The following is a 20,846-nucleotide window of genomic DNA, read 5'->3' on the forward strand; positions in this document are numbered from 1 at the left end:
CAGAGCATCCTAATATGTATTTACACGTAAGACATTGGTATTTCCATAAAAACATTTACAAGCGACAAGCTCTTTTTCTCGGCAGCCACGGGCCAATTATCTTTTTCATGTCCAATAGTTAGTCGATCTAATAGTACTAAATCTTCTCTCAGTGTTCTCTTTTTGTCATCTAGCGCTGCGTATGTGGCACCACTAAACGAATAGCCCGCCAATGAACCCCGGTTTATATGGAAGCACCTGCTTGTATCTACATTTGCTTCGTTTACGGAAAGTACACGGTATCCGCAGTCGCTCTTGCAAAAGTGTTATCCATCGCTCGGAGCGTAAAGAACAAAACGAGGCAGTCATACTGTGATTTTATATTTCCTTTAAAATTCCCATGTTGCATCAAGAGAGGAAACTACGAAGCGCTCACGTGAGCATATATACATTGATTATTTGCTAGTCTTTAAAGGATGTCGTGCGATAGCTTCGTTTAACACCTCGATCGTAGTATAGGCCAAAAATGCAAGATAACGTAAATTAAATTCGTAAGTTATAACTTACAAATTTAATTTACGTTATGTTGCATTTTTGGCCTATACTGCCGTCCGATTCATGGACGATCACCTGTGGTGGGTTGAGACAAATCCAAAGGCACCAAACCAAATCAAGCTGTGCCGCAGAATAAGGGAGCAATGTTGGAGTGATTCGTAGCACATTCCGTAGTGAATACGAAGAAGAAGGCTAAAATCACGCGGTAGCAGAAGAAGAAGAAAGAAGCAAACCGTTCTGACCGCTGAGTCTGCATCTGAGTAAGCCAACTATTCTTCGGGAGAGCTGGAAGGATGTCGTCCATTTTCACACGCCTTCCCAGTGAGTAGAAGCGGACTCAATCGCATGTACAGTTTTTTGTGGAGGCCAGTGACAGTGCGTTCTGTTTATTTACAGGCGAGACCAGCACGTCGAGGTAAGTAGAGCTGATGATAAAGGAAAGGCATCACGGCTTTCTGCAGGCGCGCAAGAGTAACAGTTGCGTCGCTTGGAACCTGGATAAGCGAACTACGATGAACATGTCGAAGGCATTGAGTTTCCGACAATTACTAGAGGGAACTCTGGCGCTGCGATCGTTCAGCCGCCATGGGTATGATGGGTAGTACGTGGATTTAATTGAGGGAAAATGAGACATCCACCCGATCGTAGCAATTACTACAAAGGAAACACACACGGGTTCCTGCTAGCCACCTGGTTAGCTCAGAAGGTAGAGTGGCTGCCCCGGAAAAATGGTGGTCCCGGGTTCGAGACCCGGACCAGGACGAATTTTTCTTCAACTGCAAGGCCTTTCTTTCGAGGAACCCGTATGGGTTTTCTTTGTAGCAATTGCTACGATCATGTGGATGTCTCATTTTCCTTTAATTAATTACTTCTCTCCACCTTGCGGGTTTTCCGCAGAATTATTACGTCAAAGTACATGGATTTGTCTGATCTTCGCGCTTGGAGCTTAACAGGAAGCTTTAGCTCGGGCTCAACTCCGACGCGGCCTATACAAATACATGTAAAACGCAAAAACGTTTTTCTGAGATAAATCCTCAACCGATTTTAATGAAATTTGCCGCATTTGAGAGAAAAGGCTAAATTATAGTGACTGTTGGAAGCGGAATTTCGATTTAGGGCCTAAATTTTATAAAGCGATTTTCAAAAGTTAGAATGTTTGAAAAAAAGAATATACGCACGAAGTTTACAAATTAATAGCTTTAAATGAAGAACAGATACCGAGGTTCTGCAAAGGGCATCCATTAGATCATTCAAAGCGGACAAATTCGACATGAAATTGTATATCTGACGTGGATTTATTACGTTGTGTACAAGTGTTCTGCAAAAGCTGTATTTTCATATTGATAATTTTTTTTGACATTCACATGCAACATATCAATTTTGTCCACTTTAGCTGTACTATCATATGCAATCCACATAATTGTTATATTGTTTTTCCTGGGTGAGTTACGGAGTTGTAAATTTAATAGTTTAATTTTTGAAAATTTTTGTTTTTTTGCAATTTTTAATAAAAATTGACGGCGTAAATAAAAAAATCGAAACCATCAGTCACTAGATTTTAAGTTTATCTTTTAAATGCAACAAACCTCGTCAAATTTGCTGCAGTGGTTGCCGAGAGAAACGAATTCTCATTTTACATGTATTTAGATAGGAGCAACCGAGCTAAAGCTTCCTCTTAAGACGGTCTTGTGGCTTCATTTATTAGGCGTAATCTGGGCCTAATGTGGCCGAAATTTCAAAGCAGTTTATACTTGTATTTTTAATGCAGAGGGTGATAAGCTTGCGTAATCGCTGCTGAGTTCAGTGGTTTCGTTTGTCCATGCGTCAGTGGCAATATTACTTCAACATCGGACTTTCGTGCTATAGGTCCTGTGTCCGAATCCTGCCGTCGGACAATTTCGATAACGCATATTTGATTATTTACAGCGCAGCTATTTCTTAAAAAATAATAATTTTGCATGGAACCGTTGCAATTTAAAGCCAGAAGTAGTTTAGGCAAATCCATGCACTGCTCATTATTCCCCTGTTGGCTTGCAGCTTCCGTAGATGCTAGCGCCACAGTTCACTCCAGCAATGGTATGAAACTCAATGGTCGAAGGTGTCTTAAGTAGCTGTTGAAATGACTGTCTCTTGGTTCCGCGTAAAGACTAAAAGAACGGTTGCCAGTGGGTTTTGAATTGCACCCGAGGCGCGGTAAGTCAATGCAGCGGCGGGGCATAGGATCGTGAGTTCAATACCCTACTGACGCTGCCTTATTTTGACGGAAGCAGAACGAGCACACAGCTGCGGGTTCGCGCAATATAACACCTGGTTGTAAAAGTAAACCGGGAACACCCAAATCAGCGTCTGTCATAGCTAGATGCTTGCTATGCTACGTTAAAACCGCACTATTTATTGTAGAATCACAGTTAAGAGCAGTCGCGAACTTCTCCAACGCTTCCAGTATTTGCTTTTAGCGAGCAGTAGAAAGATGTATGTACAGTACAGTTGAGTTTTAGAAGTATGACGCAGTTGTAATGCCAGAGCCATGTAGTAACACGATCAGACAATGCGTCAGCAATGACTTTCTTTTTTATAAATGAGGTTTACCTAATGGTTCGTATCAGCTGCCAATTTTCTAAAAAAAAGAAGATATTGAGGCCTTTTTGAAGTTATGTAGGAATCAATACTATATTTGTGTTCCCTTTAAAAGTGGATCATTACACACAAGAATGACGGCATCCAGCCTTCAAGTGTTCCTTCTGTCTGCACAGTTTCATTTCCAGCGCTGGGGACACGAGGACCATAATCGTGCTCACCTGGTCTGCGTTTATCCTCGCGTCGCTAATCTTCGTCTTGGTCTACACTGGAAGTGCTCTGAAACACGGTACGCTCCAAAGAGTTCCTAGCTTTAAAGATTTGTGTTCACTATAGTCAAATTGCTTAACAAAAGAAAAAAAAAGCAAAATCATGCTGTTATTTTCGCTACGACTATGTTTTACGGCGCTAATGACATTTCTTCAGTTTTCTCACATCTTGGAGCCTCCTCTGCAAGAAAGCATTGGATTTGTCGAGATGAGATCCCCTATTATGTATTTGTGATACCTCAGAGGCCCCCGAACGGGCTTTGCATGAGGAGTGAGCGCGTACATTTTATTGAACATAATTTAGTTCTTAGATGATGTGTTTAAAATGAAGAGAGTTCTAATGAAGAACAGTTGAAGTGGGAAAATCATTCCATTTTCTTGAGGTACGAAAAAAAAATGAAGATAGATGAGTGATGGTTCGGGCTGGAGGAGGATACACGGCCTTGTTGTGGTTGGTGCGGTTGGAACGGCTGTAAGCTAGGGAGGTGTTGGAGGTCTGGGGAGAAATGGCGTGGAAGAACATGAGGAACAGCGAGAGACGGGTGACGTTTTCGGTGAAGTACAAGTTTGGGTAGGTTAGCCCGTGACTTAAGTTCTGTAATACTGGAAGTGAAGGAATATTCAGAGAAAGTAAACCACGCTGCGCGAATTTGAATTCCTTCTAACATGTTAATATGGTTAGCTTGGTAAGGGTCGCATATAGCACATGCGCATTAGAGTTTAGGTCTGATGAAAGTACAACGTGCTAGATGTTTGACAGAGGCGCGAGCAAGTCGGAGGTTACGGCGAAAGTAGCCAAGCATGCGGTTAGCCTCGTTAGTTATATTGTTAATGTATGCGAACCATGACATGTGAACCGAAAAGTAATACCAAGGTGTGTGTAAGCGCTGAGGAAATAATGAAACCATTGATTACATATTCACGGACGGGATAGAAGGGCCTGCGGTGGAAAGATAAAAGGGTGACTTGTTATTATTCAAGCTCGTTATCCACATTTTGAACAAAGTTTCGATGAGAAAAACATCAGTTTGAAGAGCTAGTACGTCGTCATTATTAATTTGCCGATAGAGCACGCAATCATCAACTAATAAACGTAATTCTGATGAAATGTCACTCGGTGGGTCGTTAATGTATACAAGAAAAAGCAGATTGCCAAGTACAGTTCCCTGTGGAATGCCAGAATCTACGGGGGAAAGGGTAGAAGAGTGACCATTAGCATAGACAAATTGTTGTCAGTTAGTTAGAAAGCTACGTATCCAATCAAATGCATGGGGGTTAAGATTTAGTATTGAAAGTTTTTGAAATAATCGGTTGTGAGGTAGTTTATCGAAAGCCTTCTCGAAGTCAAGGAACAACGCAGCAGCGGGAGTGTTAGTTGGAAGACTAGAACTGATATCGTTAACAAAGAGTGCAAGTTGTGTGTCGCACGAGAGCTCTTTTTGGAAACCGTGCTGGTTAGGGTGAAAAAAATTTATCTGAGAGAAGAAAATTTACAATTTGAGAATAAAAAAAAACGTGTTTCATCAGTTTGGAACAAATACTCGTCAGGGATATTGGATGGTAATCTACAGGTGATGATGGCTTACCGTCTTTCGGAACTGGAATGACCTTTCCCACTTTCCAATGCTGTGGAACCACGCCAGAGGAGAGGGACTGCTGAAATATGTACGACAAAATAATGCTTGTAACGTGCTTAGTACTTCTTAATATTTTCGAGTTTATGCCATCGACTGGGGAATTTATGGGTGGCTTGGCTATATGAATTGTTACCGTATGACAATGAGACATTATCATGAAATTCAATAAAGTAATCTAAAATTTCTCAAAATATTTTACGTTGACAAACGTGTGCCTTTTTTTTTGCAGACATAATAAAGTCACAAAGTAAGTACCCGGGTTGATTTCGTTGTTGCAACTCAGCCAGGGTTAGTGTGTGGCAGTGCTTCGTCCATGAAAAATCACATTAGTGAACTGTGAGTTTTACTGTACAATCAGATGTGTAATTTTACATTTAAAAATCTCACCTTTATTGTGCTTAGACTTCTTTCAAATGCGTGGCTTTATTTTAAACATGTAAATTTTTCTTCGTTAACTCACTCACTCACTCACTCACTCACTCACTCACTCACTCACTCACTCACTCACTCACTCACTCACTCACTCACTCACTCACTCACTCACTCACTCACTCACTGGGTGAGTGATTTATGATTTTACATCTAAGGTTTCTTTTTAAATTTTGCATTTAAAGAGTCACTCACTCTCGCTTACTCACTGTGTGAATGAGTGAGAGAGTGAGTGAGTGCTTCCTGCAAGGCTCTACAGGAGCAGACATAGTGGCTCTTACCCGACAATGCCTACAACGTCGCTTAACGTCTCCTTGTCGATAATATATCACCGCTTTCTCCCTACACCCCTCTGAATCCGATAAATTAAGCGTGGCATCACCAAGTTTAGCCGACAAAAAGGTCAGCTTTATCTTAAAAGTTTGATCGTCTGGTTGACTGACATGACTTTGCTCTCGGGTTGCTCGATGAGTTGACAATTTAGCGTCGCAGTAAACGGATGTTAACTATTTGCATATCGTCATCTAGTACATATGTTCACTCATTCATTTATTTAAAGAAACGGTGGTTAGTCTATGCTCTTGTCTCGTCTGTCCTAAAGCCCCTTAAACTTCGGAAAGTAGTGACACTCTCCTCCTCCGCCTTCACTCCTCCTCGTTTTCCTCTCTTTCACGCTCCCTCCTCGACCGTGGCGCCGCCTACACTGCTCGAGCGTAGCAACGGCGCAACATGCGCTCCTCGCCACTCCGTAGACGCTTCTCGAGCAAAAATGGCGCTGATGCACGGCGCGAGGGCCCACGTGATGCTGTTAGGCCAATAGCGACGTGGCGTCGGCCTCGGCCAGAGCGCGCGAGGAGGAGGCGGCATTCTTCAAAGCGTGGCACTACTTTACGAAGTTTAAGGGGATTTAGTCTGTCCTTGTCCCGTTGTTTAGCGCTCCCTCAAATAAGTTTCGAAATGTACCAACAAGCTCAGTTCTTAACCCTCCTGTCTTGCCTTCTCTGTAATCTTCCACGACGGCCACTTATCCCACATCGTGACCTTCCTGGAGACATAGGTTGCCTGACTAATTGCGTACAAAGGATGTTTATTCTCCCACCTCTTTCTTCCTCAACTGCAGTACTCAACGAGACGCCGCTGCACGAGCTTTACGGAGCGTACTCGGCAGGTAAGCGCTCTCGTTGCCTAAAGCTGTACACCGTTGAACAGAGGGGCTATGCCTATGCTGTGCAGTCGGAGCCGGCCTGAACAGCCGCCAGCGCGACCTGCAGACGGGTCCCTGCGCCGACATCAACGAGCAGAAGTTCCTGGCGTACTTTGACTACGAGCTCAATCTGTGCTCGCGCTTCGTGGGCGACTTGCGCTACTGCCTGGTCGGCGACAACCGCTTCGAGACCAGGGACGACTGCAGGCGCGCTTGCATCTCTCCCGGTAAGCCCACGGGACGAATGCGAAGAGAGCGAAGTGACTTTGAACCACATCCGTACCTGACGGCTTACCGTGCGCAAGTCGCGAGAACACAAGGAGCGCAGAGGGCCCACCGGTTTGCGAACCGGTTCGCGAACCGCTATAAACTTTTATTTCTCCGCACCAGTACTGAACCGGAACGAAATCGGAGCGCATTGAACCAGGACCCGAACCGAACCAGTATATTTTTCGGTTAGACATCCTGGTTTGCACATACATCACGTCATATAGCCATAAATACGTACGATTGTATAGCACGTAGTCGCAGATATGACATTGCAATCCGTGTTTCTCTTGCTTACGCTCGTCCGCTACTTATGTAGAACCCAACCATCGCCATGCATCGTAAGCTCGTGTCGAACGGCCGGCATAGAAATCATGCTCTTGCTGTCATACAATCGTGTTCAATGTGGTCGTCGTCGTGCTGCTGTCGTCACACAAGCGTTCGCTCGCGACTCAAATTCCACTACTGAATTTACACAAACACGTTCGTCCACCTGATATGGTCTTGAGGAAACCCCAAACAATCCTGGACGCACAGGTATCTGCAAAATGCTTAGCAGGACACCCATTCTTAAGGTGCGTGCGATCTGCACATTTTTTTCTTCATTACTACTCCTTCCGTATGTTAACGTGCCGTCCTTTAGTTTAACAGATATTCCGATAGGCACAGCCAAGGAAATATCACTCGTGGACTTCGACAACGAAATTGAAACTCTAAAGACCTCTGCAGTGCAAGGCCTCTGGATGGCAGTTTAATTTTTCATTCTTTGCTCTGGGATGACCTAGGAAAGAAAATCTGCGTAGGCTACTTGGCGAGCCCACCAGCCCATCTTGAATAGGGATCATTTAGAAGCATTTCCAAATAACACAGCAAAATAAACCAAAAAATCATTCTGCAGCACAAACGAAGAGAAAGCGATGTGCACTACATCATGGCACTTGGTTGCGCAAGCAAATAAACAAAATCACCAAACACGATAGAAAATATGTACAAAAGTGGTTTACTACAAAATCACAAAAAAAGCTAACAGGCTCACGTAGACAAAGAAGAGAAAAGTGCATCGAGCTTGAATAGACAGTTATAGGAGACTAAAATCAGAAGTACGCAGTAACACATCAGAATAATATAGCCAACTGTATTCTTTTTCATCTATTCTTTTTAATTTTCACAGACAAATCTTAGACGTTTGGTGTCGAAGACAACACCGAATTAACATAATATTATACAAATTACAACTTGGAACTGCTCAAAAAGAAAAGCCAGCATCTCACATTTCGCTCAGTTTGATGCTTTCTTCAGGAACAGGTCAGGAAATTGATGCTTCTGAACGATCAACAAGGACGGTTTGTGCTCAAACATACTTCGATCTCGTACATATGCACATTGCGCGTAGTCTTGCGTTGGTCAAGGACGGACAAAGAAGTCAAAAGCATAGGTCGGCAAAATAAGCGCAACTTGCTCAGCCTCACTCACAAGTTATAGTTTCTGCTTAAGGCTCGCTTGGACTCATACTCATCAAAATTCTACTCAGCCGGGCTCTCTATAGGACACACATTCACCAAAATTCCACTCGGCCGGGCTCGCTCCCGGACTCAGCCTCACCAAAATTTTACTCAGCTGAGTTCACTCGGACTCAAACTCACCAAAACTGTACTCAGCCGTGCCCACTCAGACTCAAACTCACCAAAGTTTTAATCATCCGGTCCCACTCGTATTCACGAGAATCAGGCTCAGGCAGGTCTGTTTCGACGACAGACTCTCACAAACTCAGGCTTTCACGCGAATTGAACACATCACTAATTACAGGGAGCTTCACACAAAACTAATATACCGCACATGTAGAGAGACTACAAACGCTCAACAGTTAGAAAAAGATATCCGCAAGATGATGGTAGCGATGTATCAGTAGGCGGTGTTAGCCTGGCATGCTTGTTGTTATGCATGAGCGTCTCATGTGTTCGAACGCAGACTACAAGATACTTATTTCCTGTGCTTCACAATGTCTACTAAGAAACAAAAGCTCCGAGGAAGCCTAAGAACTTCTTATGAGTTGTGAATGCGAAATCATTTATGTCCAATTGAATGTTCGAACGCAGGCTACAAGATACTTATTTCCTTCCCATCACAATGTCTTCTAAGAAACAAAAGCTCCGAGGAAGCCTAAGAACTTCTTATGAGTTGTGAATGCGAAATCATTTATGTCCGATTGAATGTTCGAACACAGGCTACAAGATACTTATTTCCTTTGCATCACAATGTCTTCTAAGAAACAAAAGCTCCGAGGAAGCCTAAGAACTTCTTACGAGTTGTGAATGCGAAATCATTTGTGTCCAATTGAACGCCGCTGCGTGATCCCTTGAATTTTGCGCTGCGATTAATGTTTGCATTAATGCTCGTTCCGACCGCTCTGTACTGGGCGAGTTGACGACGATGCTGGATTTCGCTGCCTGCATCTTCACTCGTTTTGCTGCGTTCTTCCGCTTCCTTGCTTCATCTGCGGTGAACTGGCGTGGGCGGCCACGTTTCGCTACTGCCGACGTTGCGGCCGCCAACGATGTAGATGCTTCAGACTCCATAGCTGCTTGAGCCAGCAAGCGCGAGCCAGCGTGACGTGGCGTCGCAGCCAATTGGAAGTTAGGTGCTGTGTTTTTCGCTGCTACAGACGCTGCCGGCCTTTTCGCTCAATGAGCCATTTGACGCTTTCGCATCAATATGTACGATGCGCAGTGTTGGCAGTGCTAGAAGTATTTCCCCTATGCATAAACAAAGTGTGTTAAGGTGATGATTAAAAAATATGGAACGTCTTATTTGTGTGTTTATGTATGCATGCACGCGCGCGTGTGTTTTTGGCAGTTCAGGATAGAATTCGGTCTTTTCTTTGTGGCTGTGTGTAGCATGAAGGCCTGCCTCGTAAGCAAAAGTGGATACTGCTGAAATTGGGCGCGCGCGCGCACACACACACACACACACACACACACACACACACACACACACACACACACACACACACACACACACACACACACACACACACACACACACACACACACACACACACACACACACACACACAAACGCGCGCGCGCTATATATATATATATATATATATATATATATATATATACACACACCTCACCTTCTTGTATATGTATTCACATAGGTACTCTAATTATTGTATAACCTTTGAGTGTACTCTCCCCTTTCGCCTCTAGGGCCCTATAAGGCATGTTTATATATATATATATATATATATATAACATCAGAATCGAGAGACGTGGCATTTGATTTATCCGCTCATTCATACCATTACATTGTGGATGATGAGACGACATGAAGAGTTGATGTATTCGGTTGTGCTTTAGGAACTGCTTAAGTTTTCCTGCTGTGAACCATGTTCCACGATCTGAAAGGAACTTCCTTGGTTTGCACGCAGAAAAAATGCTTTTCAAGCATGAAATGTAGGCGTTGCTGTTTTCATTTTTGTGAGCGAATGCCCATACATAGCGAGTGGCATGGTCAATGACCAAGTGGATGAATCTTTTTGATGAGCCGTATCCAGAAAATCCTCGAGTGGTGTCCATTGCAAGGACATCAAGAGGTTCTTCAGCTGGAGGCAGTGACTCAAGTTATCCGTACTTTGATATTGATGAGCGTTCCTAAGAATGGTTGGGCGCAGTTCATAAGGCACGTACATCTTCCTTAGGCGTTTCTTTTTGACGATGACTATGCCATTTTCTAGCAAGTACGTTCCTCTGGGGCACTTGTTGTTACATTTCTGAAGATCGGTGGGCGACAGAAACTGCACAACAGGAGCTCTGGAAAGTGCGTCAGCTTCAACATTGCTTACGCCTTTCTGATGTTTAATGTTCACCTCATACACTGACAACTTTAATGACCACCGAACGAGCCAACCTTGAAGATTTTTGACATTCTTCAGCCACTGTAGCGCAGAATGATCCTCTACAACAGTGAACGGCTTCCCATGAAAATAACAATGCCACTTAGCAATCGCATCTACAATGGCAAGACATTCTCTCTCTGCGATGGCGTAGTTAACTTCGTGCTTAAGTAGCTTACGGGAATAATAGACAACTGTATGTTCATTGTATTTTTCATTTGCCTGCTTCAGCATGGCACCAATCCCTTCACCAGATGCATCGCAGTATAATGTGCATGGTCTTGAAGCGTCGCATATGCGAAGCACTGGTTCTTCAGTTATGCGCATCCTGAGTTCCAAAAAGGCTCTTTCGCATGCATCCGTCCACTTCCATTAAGTGTCCTCTCTCGTTGGAGTGTTGGAAAATTGAGTATCGCAACAACGTTGCCCTGCTTAGGTGTCACAGTTCCTTGTGAAATCTTCTGGCCCAAATCCTCGATGCTGAACTTGGCAAACTGGCACTTCTTGCGTTTCAGTTATCCATTATCGTCCTTAAAGGCTTTCAGTAATCCCTCGCGATGTCGCAGATGGTCGTCAAAGGTATCTGAATATAAGAAATTATCGTCAAAGTAGTTCATTACATTACTGAGCCGGTGGTTCGCTATTATCGACTACTTAGCTATCAAATGTAGCAGGAGCATTCTTTAACCCGAACGGCATCAGCAGCCATTTATAAAGACCATTAGCCATGACAAATGCAGTTTCCTGAATGTCGTCAGGATGCTTTCGGACATGCCAGTATCCGGAGGTCACGTCCAATGTAGTAAAAAGCTTTGCGTTTCCAAAGTCGTCAAGGACATTGTCAATCCGGGGAATTGGCCGATAGTTGGGCACCGTTATGGACAATACATAAACGTGTGCGTTCCTCGCCTTTCTTTTCCGCTAGAATGACCGGTGCGGCGTATAGTGGGACAATGGTGGCCTCACAACACTTTTCTTAACAAGGATGTCAACTTGTTTTTCTCTTTCTGCCTTGTCTGCTTGTGAACATCTGTATGGTGCTGGATAATTGGAACAGCATTGCTAAGTGCGATCCTATGTTGCTGAGCAGAGATGCATCTAATATCCATCTGGAATTTCGGGAAGATACCTTCATATTTATTTAACAGACATTCCAGAATAGCGTCTTGCCTTTCTGCCAAATCCTCCTTTGTTAGGTTCTTGATCAGAGAACTTTTAGCGCTTCTCTCATGGTCCTGATCGTGTGCATGCAAAATTTCACCTGCTTGTGTAACTGTCTTGCGTTCCAAGTTTACAGAAAGATTGAAGTACGAGGCGCTGTTTAGGCTAAGAATCAACTGCGTTCTCGTGCCTTACAGCACGTGCACATCTTTGTGGTGTTTCCAATCTGCAACTGAATGACTACGCGACCCAAAGTTCGAATGCTTGATGCAACTTGTTGAACAGTGATGCTAGGATCTCTCATCAACTGAAGTCTGAGCTGTCTGTTTACAGCCTCACTTATACAAGTAATCGTTGCTCCTGTATAGAGAGTTGTAGTAAGTTGTTTTCCGTTGATGAGAGCTTTAAAGCGTATTAGTGAAACTTTGGGTCGCTCTTCTCGTTTCCCGATACAGTCTCAAGGGCAGACACGTTGCCGCGGCGCGGACATTCGTTACGCCAATGAAACTGTTGGAGAAAACCAGCAGCTGAGCAGTATCTACACTCGTGTCGTGGAACGCGCTGGCTAGATGTCGAAGTTGAGTACTGCGGTCTGTTGAAGAAAAGTGGATCGCTTGGCACTGTACTGAAACTTCGAGCAAAGGAATGTCCTCTCACCCGTTTCATGGATGTCTCGACCTTTTCGGCAGCGGTAAGCCACTCTCTTGGTGAGGTGAAAGACAGCCTGGCTAGCGCTATTTCCATGTTAAGAGAAACACCGTTAGTCAATCCGGAGATGATGTGGCGCTCTTTAAGGTCGGCCAAGGCACTGGGTCGTCTTTTCTCGTCGTAGTACTAATTGATGGCCTGTCTTCCTTTCAGTCTGTAGTGAATGAAAAGCTGGACGGCATCTTCATTGGTCGTCGCAAAGCAGTCCTACATGCCGCGCTTGATCAAGTGTTCCAATGATTCGTTGTTGGCGTATATCTCTGTCAAGTACCACTTGAACGTTTCCCCTTCGATGTATTCGCTGAAGCGACTGACCTGATCGCGCTGCGTCCATGATGCTTCAGCCGCCTTTAGCGCGAAAAGACGGAGCTTCTTATCGGCGGGGGCATCTTCTGACGTTCCTTTGTGCTTCGGAATATTGAGCGGAGGCTTCGGAGTAGCCATGGGAGGTTGTTGAGGTTGATCATATCGACTTGTGGGACATCAGAAGCAAGAGACGTGGCGTGGCTGAGACGCCATACCTTAATTCTAAAGCAATTCGTCATCCGCATATATATATATATATATATATATATATATATATATATATATATATATATATATATGTATAAGTTGCTCTAGCAACAACACTCTTAAAATGGTTGCACGGTGTATTTTTCTCCCACAGCTATAATCGTCATGTGCCTTGTTTGCGTTTCCTTTCTTGAGAATTAGGCGCTCGCTACTTTCCTGTCGAGAATGCTGTGTCACACGGATAACGCGCAAGACGTTCGTGACTGGGAAGGACCAGGCTCGCAGCGTTAAAGAAAGAAAACGCGGCGAAGACAAATTACGATTATCGTTGTGGGACAAGATAAACCCCAAAGGGTGTAAGTTTTTTTTTTAGAGTGAACAACAACAAAAACAATAAGGGAATCAATAAGGCCTAGTGGTTAGATTATCCGGCTGCTGTGCTCGACGGCAGAGGTTCACCTTCACCATCGGTGGCACATTATTTCATCTTTATTAAAGCGGGACGAGACCGAAATCTATCTAGCCACCTATCTGCCGCGAAGTGCAAAGAATGATGCAAAGAATGCTTCGCATTAAAATGCTTGCGCGTTGGATGTAGGAGCAAAAATTGAACGTAGCGCGCGAATTAATTGAACCAGCAGGTAGCGCCATCTCTTGATTATTGCCGTCGAAGGCGCTTGGCATTGTTTCAGCCGCTGTCAGAGAGACGGCGCCACCAGAGCAGAGAATTTTTCCAATGACAAGTAAAAGGAGCAGAACCGCACTTTTTGAAGCTGAAGGTGCGCTGTACCACTGTCAAGCACTCGTCACACATTCGTCTCTGATTCGCATGTGTTCGCAGTTCTATGTTGGTCATTTCGGGAGGAAAAGCCGAAATTGTGGAGCACGTTGCCACGCATGTGCGAAACTATCATTCAGATTTGCCATTGTCCAAGCTGTCAAAAGCTGTGCTGGCAAGTGCTGGAATATCCCCTTCAATGACGAATTACGATGAACTACCAATAAATAATTCAACTTCACATATTTGCATTCCAAGGCGCTGCAAATTTCACTGGAGGAAAGCCAAGCTAGTAGGACGATGCTTTGTACATTTTCGCGTTGGTACTCATAGTTACTGTAAGAAATATTGCCACCTGGTGTTTTGAGCCAGCGAACAGTCAGCATTGCGCCCCCAGCAAAACGGCGAAGAAGACGAAAAGGCAAAGATCCCGCGCCAGCTGTAGAACCGTCGCTTAGTGTCTGAAATTTTTCGTGTCTCACTGCTCGTACTGTTACTCTTGCCTAAGCGCGTGACAATATGGACTTATTCCGCTAACATCCATGTAGCGGTTTTCAATAAAAGAAGAAAAACTCATTGTAGCGTTCATATACATACAGACACATTAGAAAGATTTGCCGTGGACCTGGCGTTCACCTTGTTTCTCTTAGTTATTTCATCCTTTTCTTTCTTCTGCCCTTCCACAAGCTCTTGCTCTTTCTTTATCTTCTATCGGAAGGCTCCAACTGCTTTGCCCTTCCAGATTTCTTTTGCTAACCACTCCTGAGGCACTAATAGGGTCCTTCTATTGAAGGACCCTAGTACGCTTAAAAATGTTTCCGATTGAAGCACATTCAATCGAGTCACGTTTTCAAATATGCCAAAGAGTCTTCAGTATTGCTTTCTGAGTGGCTGCCTTTGTTCTTACATAAGGAACATGAAATTTGACGCTGGGGTTTATTATTTCTTATCTACTTACAAGTTATGCTGCTGGATTGTCTGAGATGTCTGAGCGACATCGGTTGTACATGCCATTTTCATTCATTTACGGTACATGACCTCCTGGGATTTTTTCTATCATCTCTTCTACCACCTTGAGGATACTTCTACTTTAAAAGCTGGGACTCAACATCTGCATGTAGAATAGGAGTTCCTCCTGAAGAAGCGAACTGTGAACGGCACCCAAAGTCATTGGTGTATGACTGATTGTGGTTATTTATCCTTCTGAGATCTTTTTACGTAATGTTGCACAGTACATTTATTTCTATCCAAAGTAAACTCGAGAGTGATCGCGTTAAATATTCACCCCATATACAAAATCATATGCATGCGGGGCTGCACCACAAATGGTTTAATCATATCATTAGCGCTAGTTTTGGAGGCAATTGGCGCTAATTTTATCGAGATCGTCGTGTATTCACTGACGACGAAAATAAACCATAATTTACCTTCCGAATGCTGCGAGTTGACAGAGAGTTGGCCGTTTGGCCCGAAGGAGAAACATTAAAAGCGATAGCGAAGGAAGAAGCGCTTCAGCTCCTCACACGGTGTTCTAACATTACGCGGAGGCGACATGGCGCGACGCACCACGTGAGGGAACTGCTGCAGCGCAGCAGGAACAGCGCCTCGGCAGATGCCAGGCGTCTCACAATGCCGACGCGATGAGGAACGCCGGCATCGGCGTTCACAGGCGTGTGTGACAGCTACCTATAGGTACTCAGACTAAGGGCTCCACCTTCGAGGCAGAACTGTTCTCCACGATCTTGCAATAAAGTTTTTTCGATCAATCGCACTTCGATGCTTTGCGAGATGAGACCGACGGAAAACCGTCAGCGTTTGTAAGCGCCCAGTGAAATTATCAGATAGATTTAGCTTGACGTTAACTATCCGCTCCGCTCAGACCGATTTCTGATCATGTGATATCACAGTTGCCACATCGAGTGTCCGCTGTTGGCCCTATAGACCAGGGGCCGAATTCACGCAGCTTTTCATTCGTAATTGCGGCTTCCCATTTACTCACATTTACTCCAATTAGCTGCAAGATGGCGCGCCGCAACCTAAGGCGTTACTGTATTGGTTATACAAGTGGTTCGATATTTGAGGATATTAGCTTTTGCTATCTATTGCAGGGCACAGTCAGAATCTTAAACCTTGAGGTGATAAAGGTGCTTGAGGTCAAACAGGCGTTGTTTAGCCCTGATGTAGTAAGACAATCGCGCACTACAGATACTGTTTATGCTGTTTTATTTGGAAGACCGCATCCGTTACCTGCCCAGCACAAGTTGCCCAAGTGCACTACGTATGTTCAACAATGATATGGTGAAGCCTTGAGTAGATGGGTAAATTAGCTTAAAATATAGGCTGAGCAAGGAAGCTTATCTGAAAGATATAACAGGTTGTAAACCGAGGCCGAAAAGACAGAAACTGAGATAGAGAATTTTTAAGGAGAGTGTTAAATGACACGAAACAAAGGCAGAGAAACAGATCAAGGATCGAGCGAGTGCTGACTCGATCGCAACCAAGCTTCATCTATACTAATCAAATGAGTTCTATATGTAAACCCATCAAATCAAGATCATTTACATGCGCTCACGAAAACACTCCTGTCACCACCATATCCCCAAAGAGCTATCAAGGTATGCCAGTTATTTCTGCGAGAATTATACCTAGTAGCATGAACTGTTGACGCGAAATTGCCACAATGTTGTGAATGTTGTCGACTTTTACGTTACGTTTGGCTACGTTCAGCGATAGTGCGCCAACGTTTACGAATGTTGAAAGGCGTTGGCTCACATTTGGCCACATGGCTACCACACAGCCTGCACGACCGAATATTTGCCGCAATATCACTTATTTTAGTGGTATTAACAAAGAAAAACGTTTCTCATGCACATAATCTAACAATTAACATGTACACACCATTGCTGCAACGTTGCCCACTCTGAGCGCATACGTGCACCTGCACAGCATATTCAAAATAAGTTGATCAAATGCGACTTCTTGCATAAATTACCCTATTTACGCACTGCTTATAATATTGAGTGTTGATTCAGGCACAGTTGCGGCTGCAGGTACATGCTGCACAGAAAATTGAAACCGACACTGAAGGCTTAAGTGTACCCTAAGCGCTTTAAAAAAGTAATTGACAGTATATTATCACTACATTATGTAATGATGCCGTTTTATTTTTTTGTTTACGAAATCGCAAACGTGGATCACTGGCCCTATATTTTGCAATAGCTAATGTCAGAGCGTTTGCCGACTGGCAGGAGTCCTACGGTTAGTGGCATCGTCAATTGCCTCCGTGCCATATCCATGCTTTCACAAAGTGCGCGCTTTCCTTGGCCTTCGCGACGCAAAAGTTGAAATGTAGCATGCTGGCTTGGAAGAAAACGGTAAGCCTTTTGTCAATACAGCATACTTTCGTTGTCTGGTTGGTGGTCACTTTTAGAATATTCTTTGCCAATGATAGAGGACAGCGCGACAGACGAAACACAGAGAAAAGAAAACCACAGCACGAGCGCTCATCCTATGGGTCTCATTTCTGTGTTTCGTCTGTCGCGATGTCGTGTACCGATGGAACCAATATCAGATAGCTCAGCTTTCCACCTTGCTGACTATTCTGTGGTTTGCGCTTTTCACTAGGACGCCCGTCGACGTAAAAGCACTGCTGCGTGGAGTGCCTTCCGCGACGTCTTAGCTGCTGCTCCGTACGAAGTTCACGCCTGTCACGGTCCGAAAATGCACCGGGTTAAGTGCGCGCTAAATGAAATATGCGGCAGGCAAAAACGTTGAAGGATAGCTGAAGCTTCCGTTCTGAACTCGTTAGCGGCTTTGCGTCAAGTGACGACTGTCGCAGCGACGATCACTCTGCAAACGAGACAGTACAGCGAGGGAGGAAACCCGCTTGTGCAAGTTAGTGACCGAACATGCTCAGCACCCTTTGTCGCACTGCGCGGACGGCTTATCTTGCTCATCGACCACCGACGAAGTTGACGCATGTGGTTTTTATTCGTCGGACACGGAAGGAGGCACTTTCATGTTGCCTAACGCCGAACATGCGTTTTTGAACAGCTCTGGAAATCCGTATATATAGCAACTGTGCACAGTACCGAGTCTTCGTTTTAGAGCAAGCTGCGCATTTGGGCAGTCTCTACTAAAGTGTGAGCTTTCTACCTGACTTCCCTTCTCAAGGTGCTGAAGCCTTTCCATCCCGAGCTACCTGCGGATGCGAGAACATTACTGAAGATATCGAAGGAAACTGAGCCAGTGTCGATGTGTTGTGTAATTTACTATCACTATTTTCCCCCAAGGGCCTTCAACACAGACTGAAACGTCTACGTGATCCCTCAAAAGTACTTGTGGCAACCAAAAATTTTTGTTGCCATTGTCCTCAGCTAGGTAGGCAACCTTACAATGTGCCTCCACAGTTCTGACAGAAACAACGAACAACCTTGTAAAAGGTGTGCAATGAATATTTCCACTCTATTGTATGTTGTTCCCTCTGAGCTATGTACTCATATGGCTAAGACTTCCTCCCATGCGACTTGGAAGCCCACACTTATCGCAACTAATGAATTAAGCTGCTGCTGCTCTTCAATATTATTTTGTGGACATTAACATATAGTGACATGCAGTTAGAAACCCGCCATGGTTGCTTAGCGGTTATGGTGTTGCGCTGCAGAGCACGAGGTCACGAGATCAAATCCCGGTCATGGCGTCCGCATTTCGATGGGGGTGAAATACAAGAACATCCATGTACGTAGATTTAGCAGCACTTTAAAAGACCCCAAGCGGTCAAAATTAATCCGGAGCCCCCCACTATGGCGTGCCTCATAATGAGATCGTTGTATTGTAACATAAAATGCTCATATTTAAATTTCAAAAAATTTATATGCAATAAGGAAAGCATCACGTGGTGCATTAATTACATACAAAACATGGATAAATTGTTCATTTGAGTAATGAAGTACATGCATGAGACTCGTACAAAGAGCACTGTTTATAGATTTCGTAAGTATTGCTACAGTCGTAAACATCGACCGGCAACAAGTGTGTCTGCACATAAAACATCAGCTGTTCTAGTTTGAGCACCGGAAAGTGGAAGCAATATTTTATTTCACCCTCGGCCCGATTGGCGGCTCGACTCTCCCACTCTGTGATCTGTATACTTGTGGAATGATGGAATTAAAGTGGCTGATAGCAGAAGGACAAGCATGCACGAAAAAGTAGCCGTGAAGCTCTCCCGCGCGCGCACGGCCGCACGCACGCACGCACGCACGCACGCACGCACGCACGCACGCACGCACGCACGCGCGCGCACACACACACACACACACACACACCCTTGAATGTCACTTGGTGTACATGGCACGTGACTTGAAGGTTGCCTGAATATTGTAGGAGCTTTCAAAATAGCATTGCCAAAATGTGTCAGTGTTGCTTTTGAATGTTGCGGGAATGCTTGCAAAAGCGGACATTAGCCACGTTTAGGAAATGTTAGGAGGTGATTTTCCTCATTATTATCGCAACAATGCATACTACTAGGGATATCGCAGCCTGGCTACTCGCTCTCGTGTTTTGATTCCTGTGTTTAAGTAATATATATGCACGTGTTGGTGTATTTTTTACGCTGGTACTACAAGATACAGTAATACAATCTCGCTCAACTTTCAATCCTACTGAGGTAGAGACCGAGAAGGTAGCTTTTGCTTTGATAGGTAGGCCAGAAGCCTCTCAAACAATCTTTGCACAGCTTCAGCATGCGAGTTATCGAAGATCCCGATGCAGCAATAACGCTATTTACGACGTACACATGCAGAGGAACAATGTGGTATGTCACCGAAGTGCTTTTCGCACAGCCGGACATGCGGTGAGTTGAATGAGAAGCATCAACCTCTCTGCGAGGTATAGCACCCTTGAATTTGTTACTCGCCGTTTGGCATCCGATGGAAACGGTAACAGCGAAACCTCGTCTTTGCCACTGAAGCCGGTACCAGCCAGTCACTCAGCGCGTACTGGGCATCACCGTTGTTTGTTAGTGCCTCTGTGGTGCGCTAATTAATTTTTTTCCGCCACTAAGACAGCTCAAAGCACGAAGCAGCTAGAATCGCGACTGCCGCTTCGCTGAATCCAATGAGAGCTACCCGTTTAGGCTGCCTGATGATGATGGGGATCATTACCTTCTAAACGGGGTGGCGACGCCTAGCTTTCTTGAGCTAATAAGATAATATGTGCATGCTTATCACTCCGTCATTTCGCCTTTCTTTCCGTAATCTTTTCCCTCTTCCTTATAACCTCTGTATCTACCCTGTACAGTTGCCTATGCCTGTAACAGATCCGGTCCTATAAATCTCTTCCCTGCTTGTTTTCCACCGTACTCAAACGTCTCTTGCTTATCTCGACTGCTGACCAGATAATCATGCCATCCGCTTTGAATCCACACGCTTCTGGAAAGTAGACGTTACCTATGGGCCTCGCTGGTGAATACGTTTGCATTCTATTAGGACGTGCTGTGTTCTCCCCAGAACTTTTCCTGTAGCAGACACATGCCTCATACTTATGCGGATATTTCCTCCAGTATGTTTTTTCTTTAGGCAACCAGCTTTTTGTAAATCCTCACTGTTATGAGCGTATTATTGCCAGCTGGCTTCTTTTCCTTCTTTCTTATGCTTAGTTCCTGTCATTATTACAAATAATTGCATTATGTTGCATTATAGGAATATGATCTTTAGAACAATACAGACGCTCGAAGCCAGTTTGCACTGTCACTGTTTGCATTAGCGCGTGCGCGGCCCGCGAGTGGAGCTTCAGAAGGCCTCCATGCAGAGACGCGAACTTCGTTTGGCTTCAGAAGCCACAAAGCCAAGTCACGGCCAGCGCTGGCCGTGGC

At 44.5% G+C, this 20,846-nt stretch overlaps 1 protein-coding gene across 1 annotated transcript in view; it reads left to right on the forward strand.

The window, feature by feature from the left end:
• Positions 1-605: 605 nt before the first annotated feature.
• The window catches only part of LOC142578259 (papilin-like), a 33,199-nt gene continuing 12,958 nt past the window's right edge, over positions 606-20,846 (forward strand). Inside the window, exons 1-6 of the mRNA XM_075687660.1 lie at positions 606-855; positions 931-949; positions 3,288-3,400; positions 5,247-5,264; positions 6,567-6,614; positions 6,680-6,877. Coding sequence (XP_075543775.1) covers positions 828-855; positions 931-949; positions 3,288-3,400; positions 5,247-5,264; positions 6,567-6,614; positions 6,680-6,877 — 424 coding nt within the window. The 5' untranslated portion in view covers positions 606-827. The remainder of the gene's footprint in view (positions 856-930; positions 950-3,287; positions 3,401-5,246; positions 5,265-6,566; positions 6,615-6,679; positions 6,878-20,846) is intronic.

Source organism: Dermacentor variabilis, chromosome 4 (assembly GCF_050947875.1).
Source record: "Dermacentor variabilis isolate Ectoservices chromosome 4, ASM5094787v1, whole genome shotgun sequence".
NCBI classification, from domain to species: Eukaryota; Metazoa; Arthropoda; class Arachnida; order Ixodida; family Ixodidae; genus Dermacentor; species Dermacentor variabilis.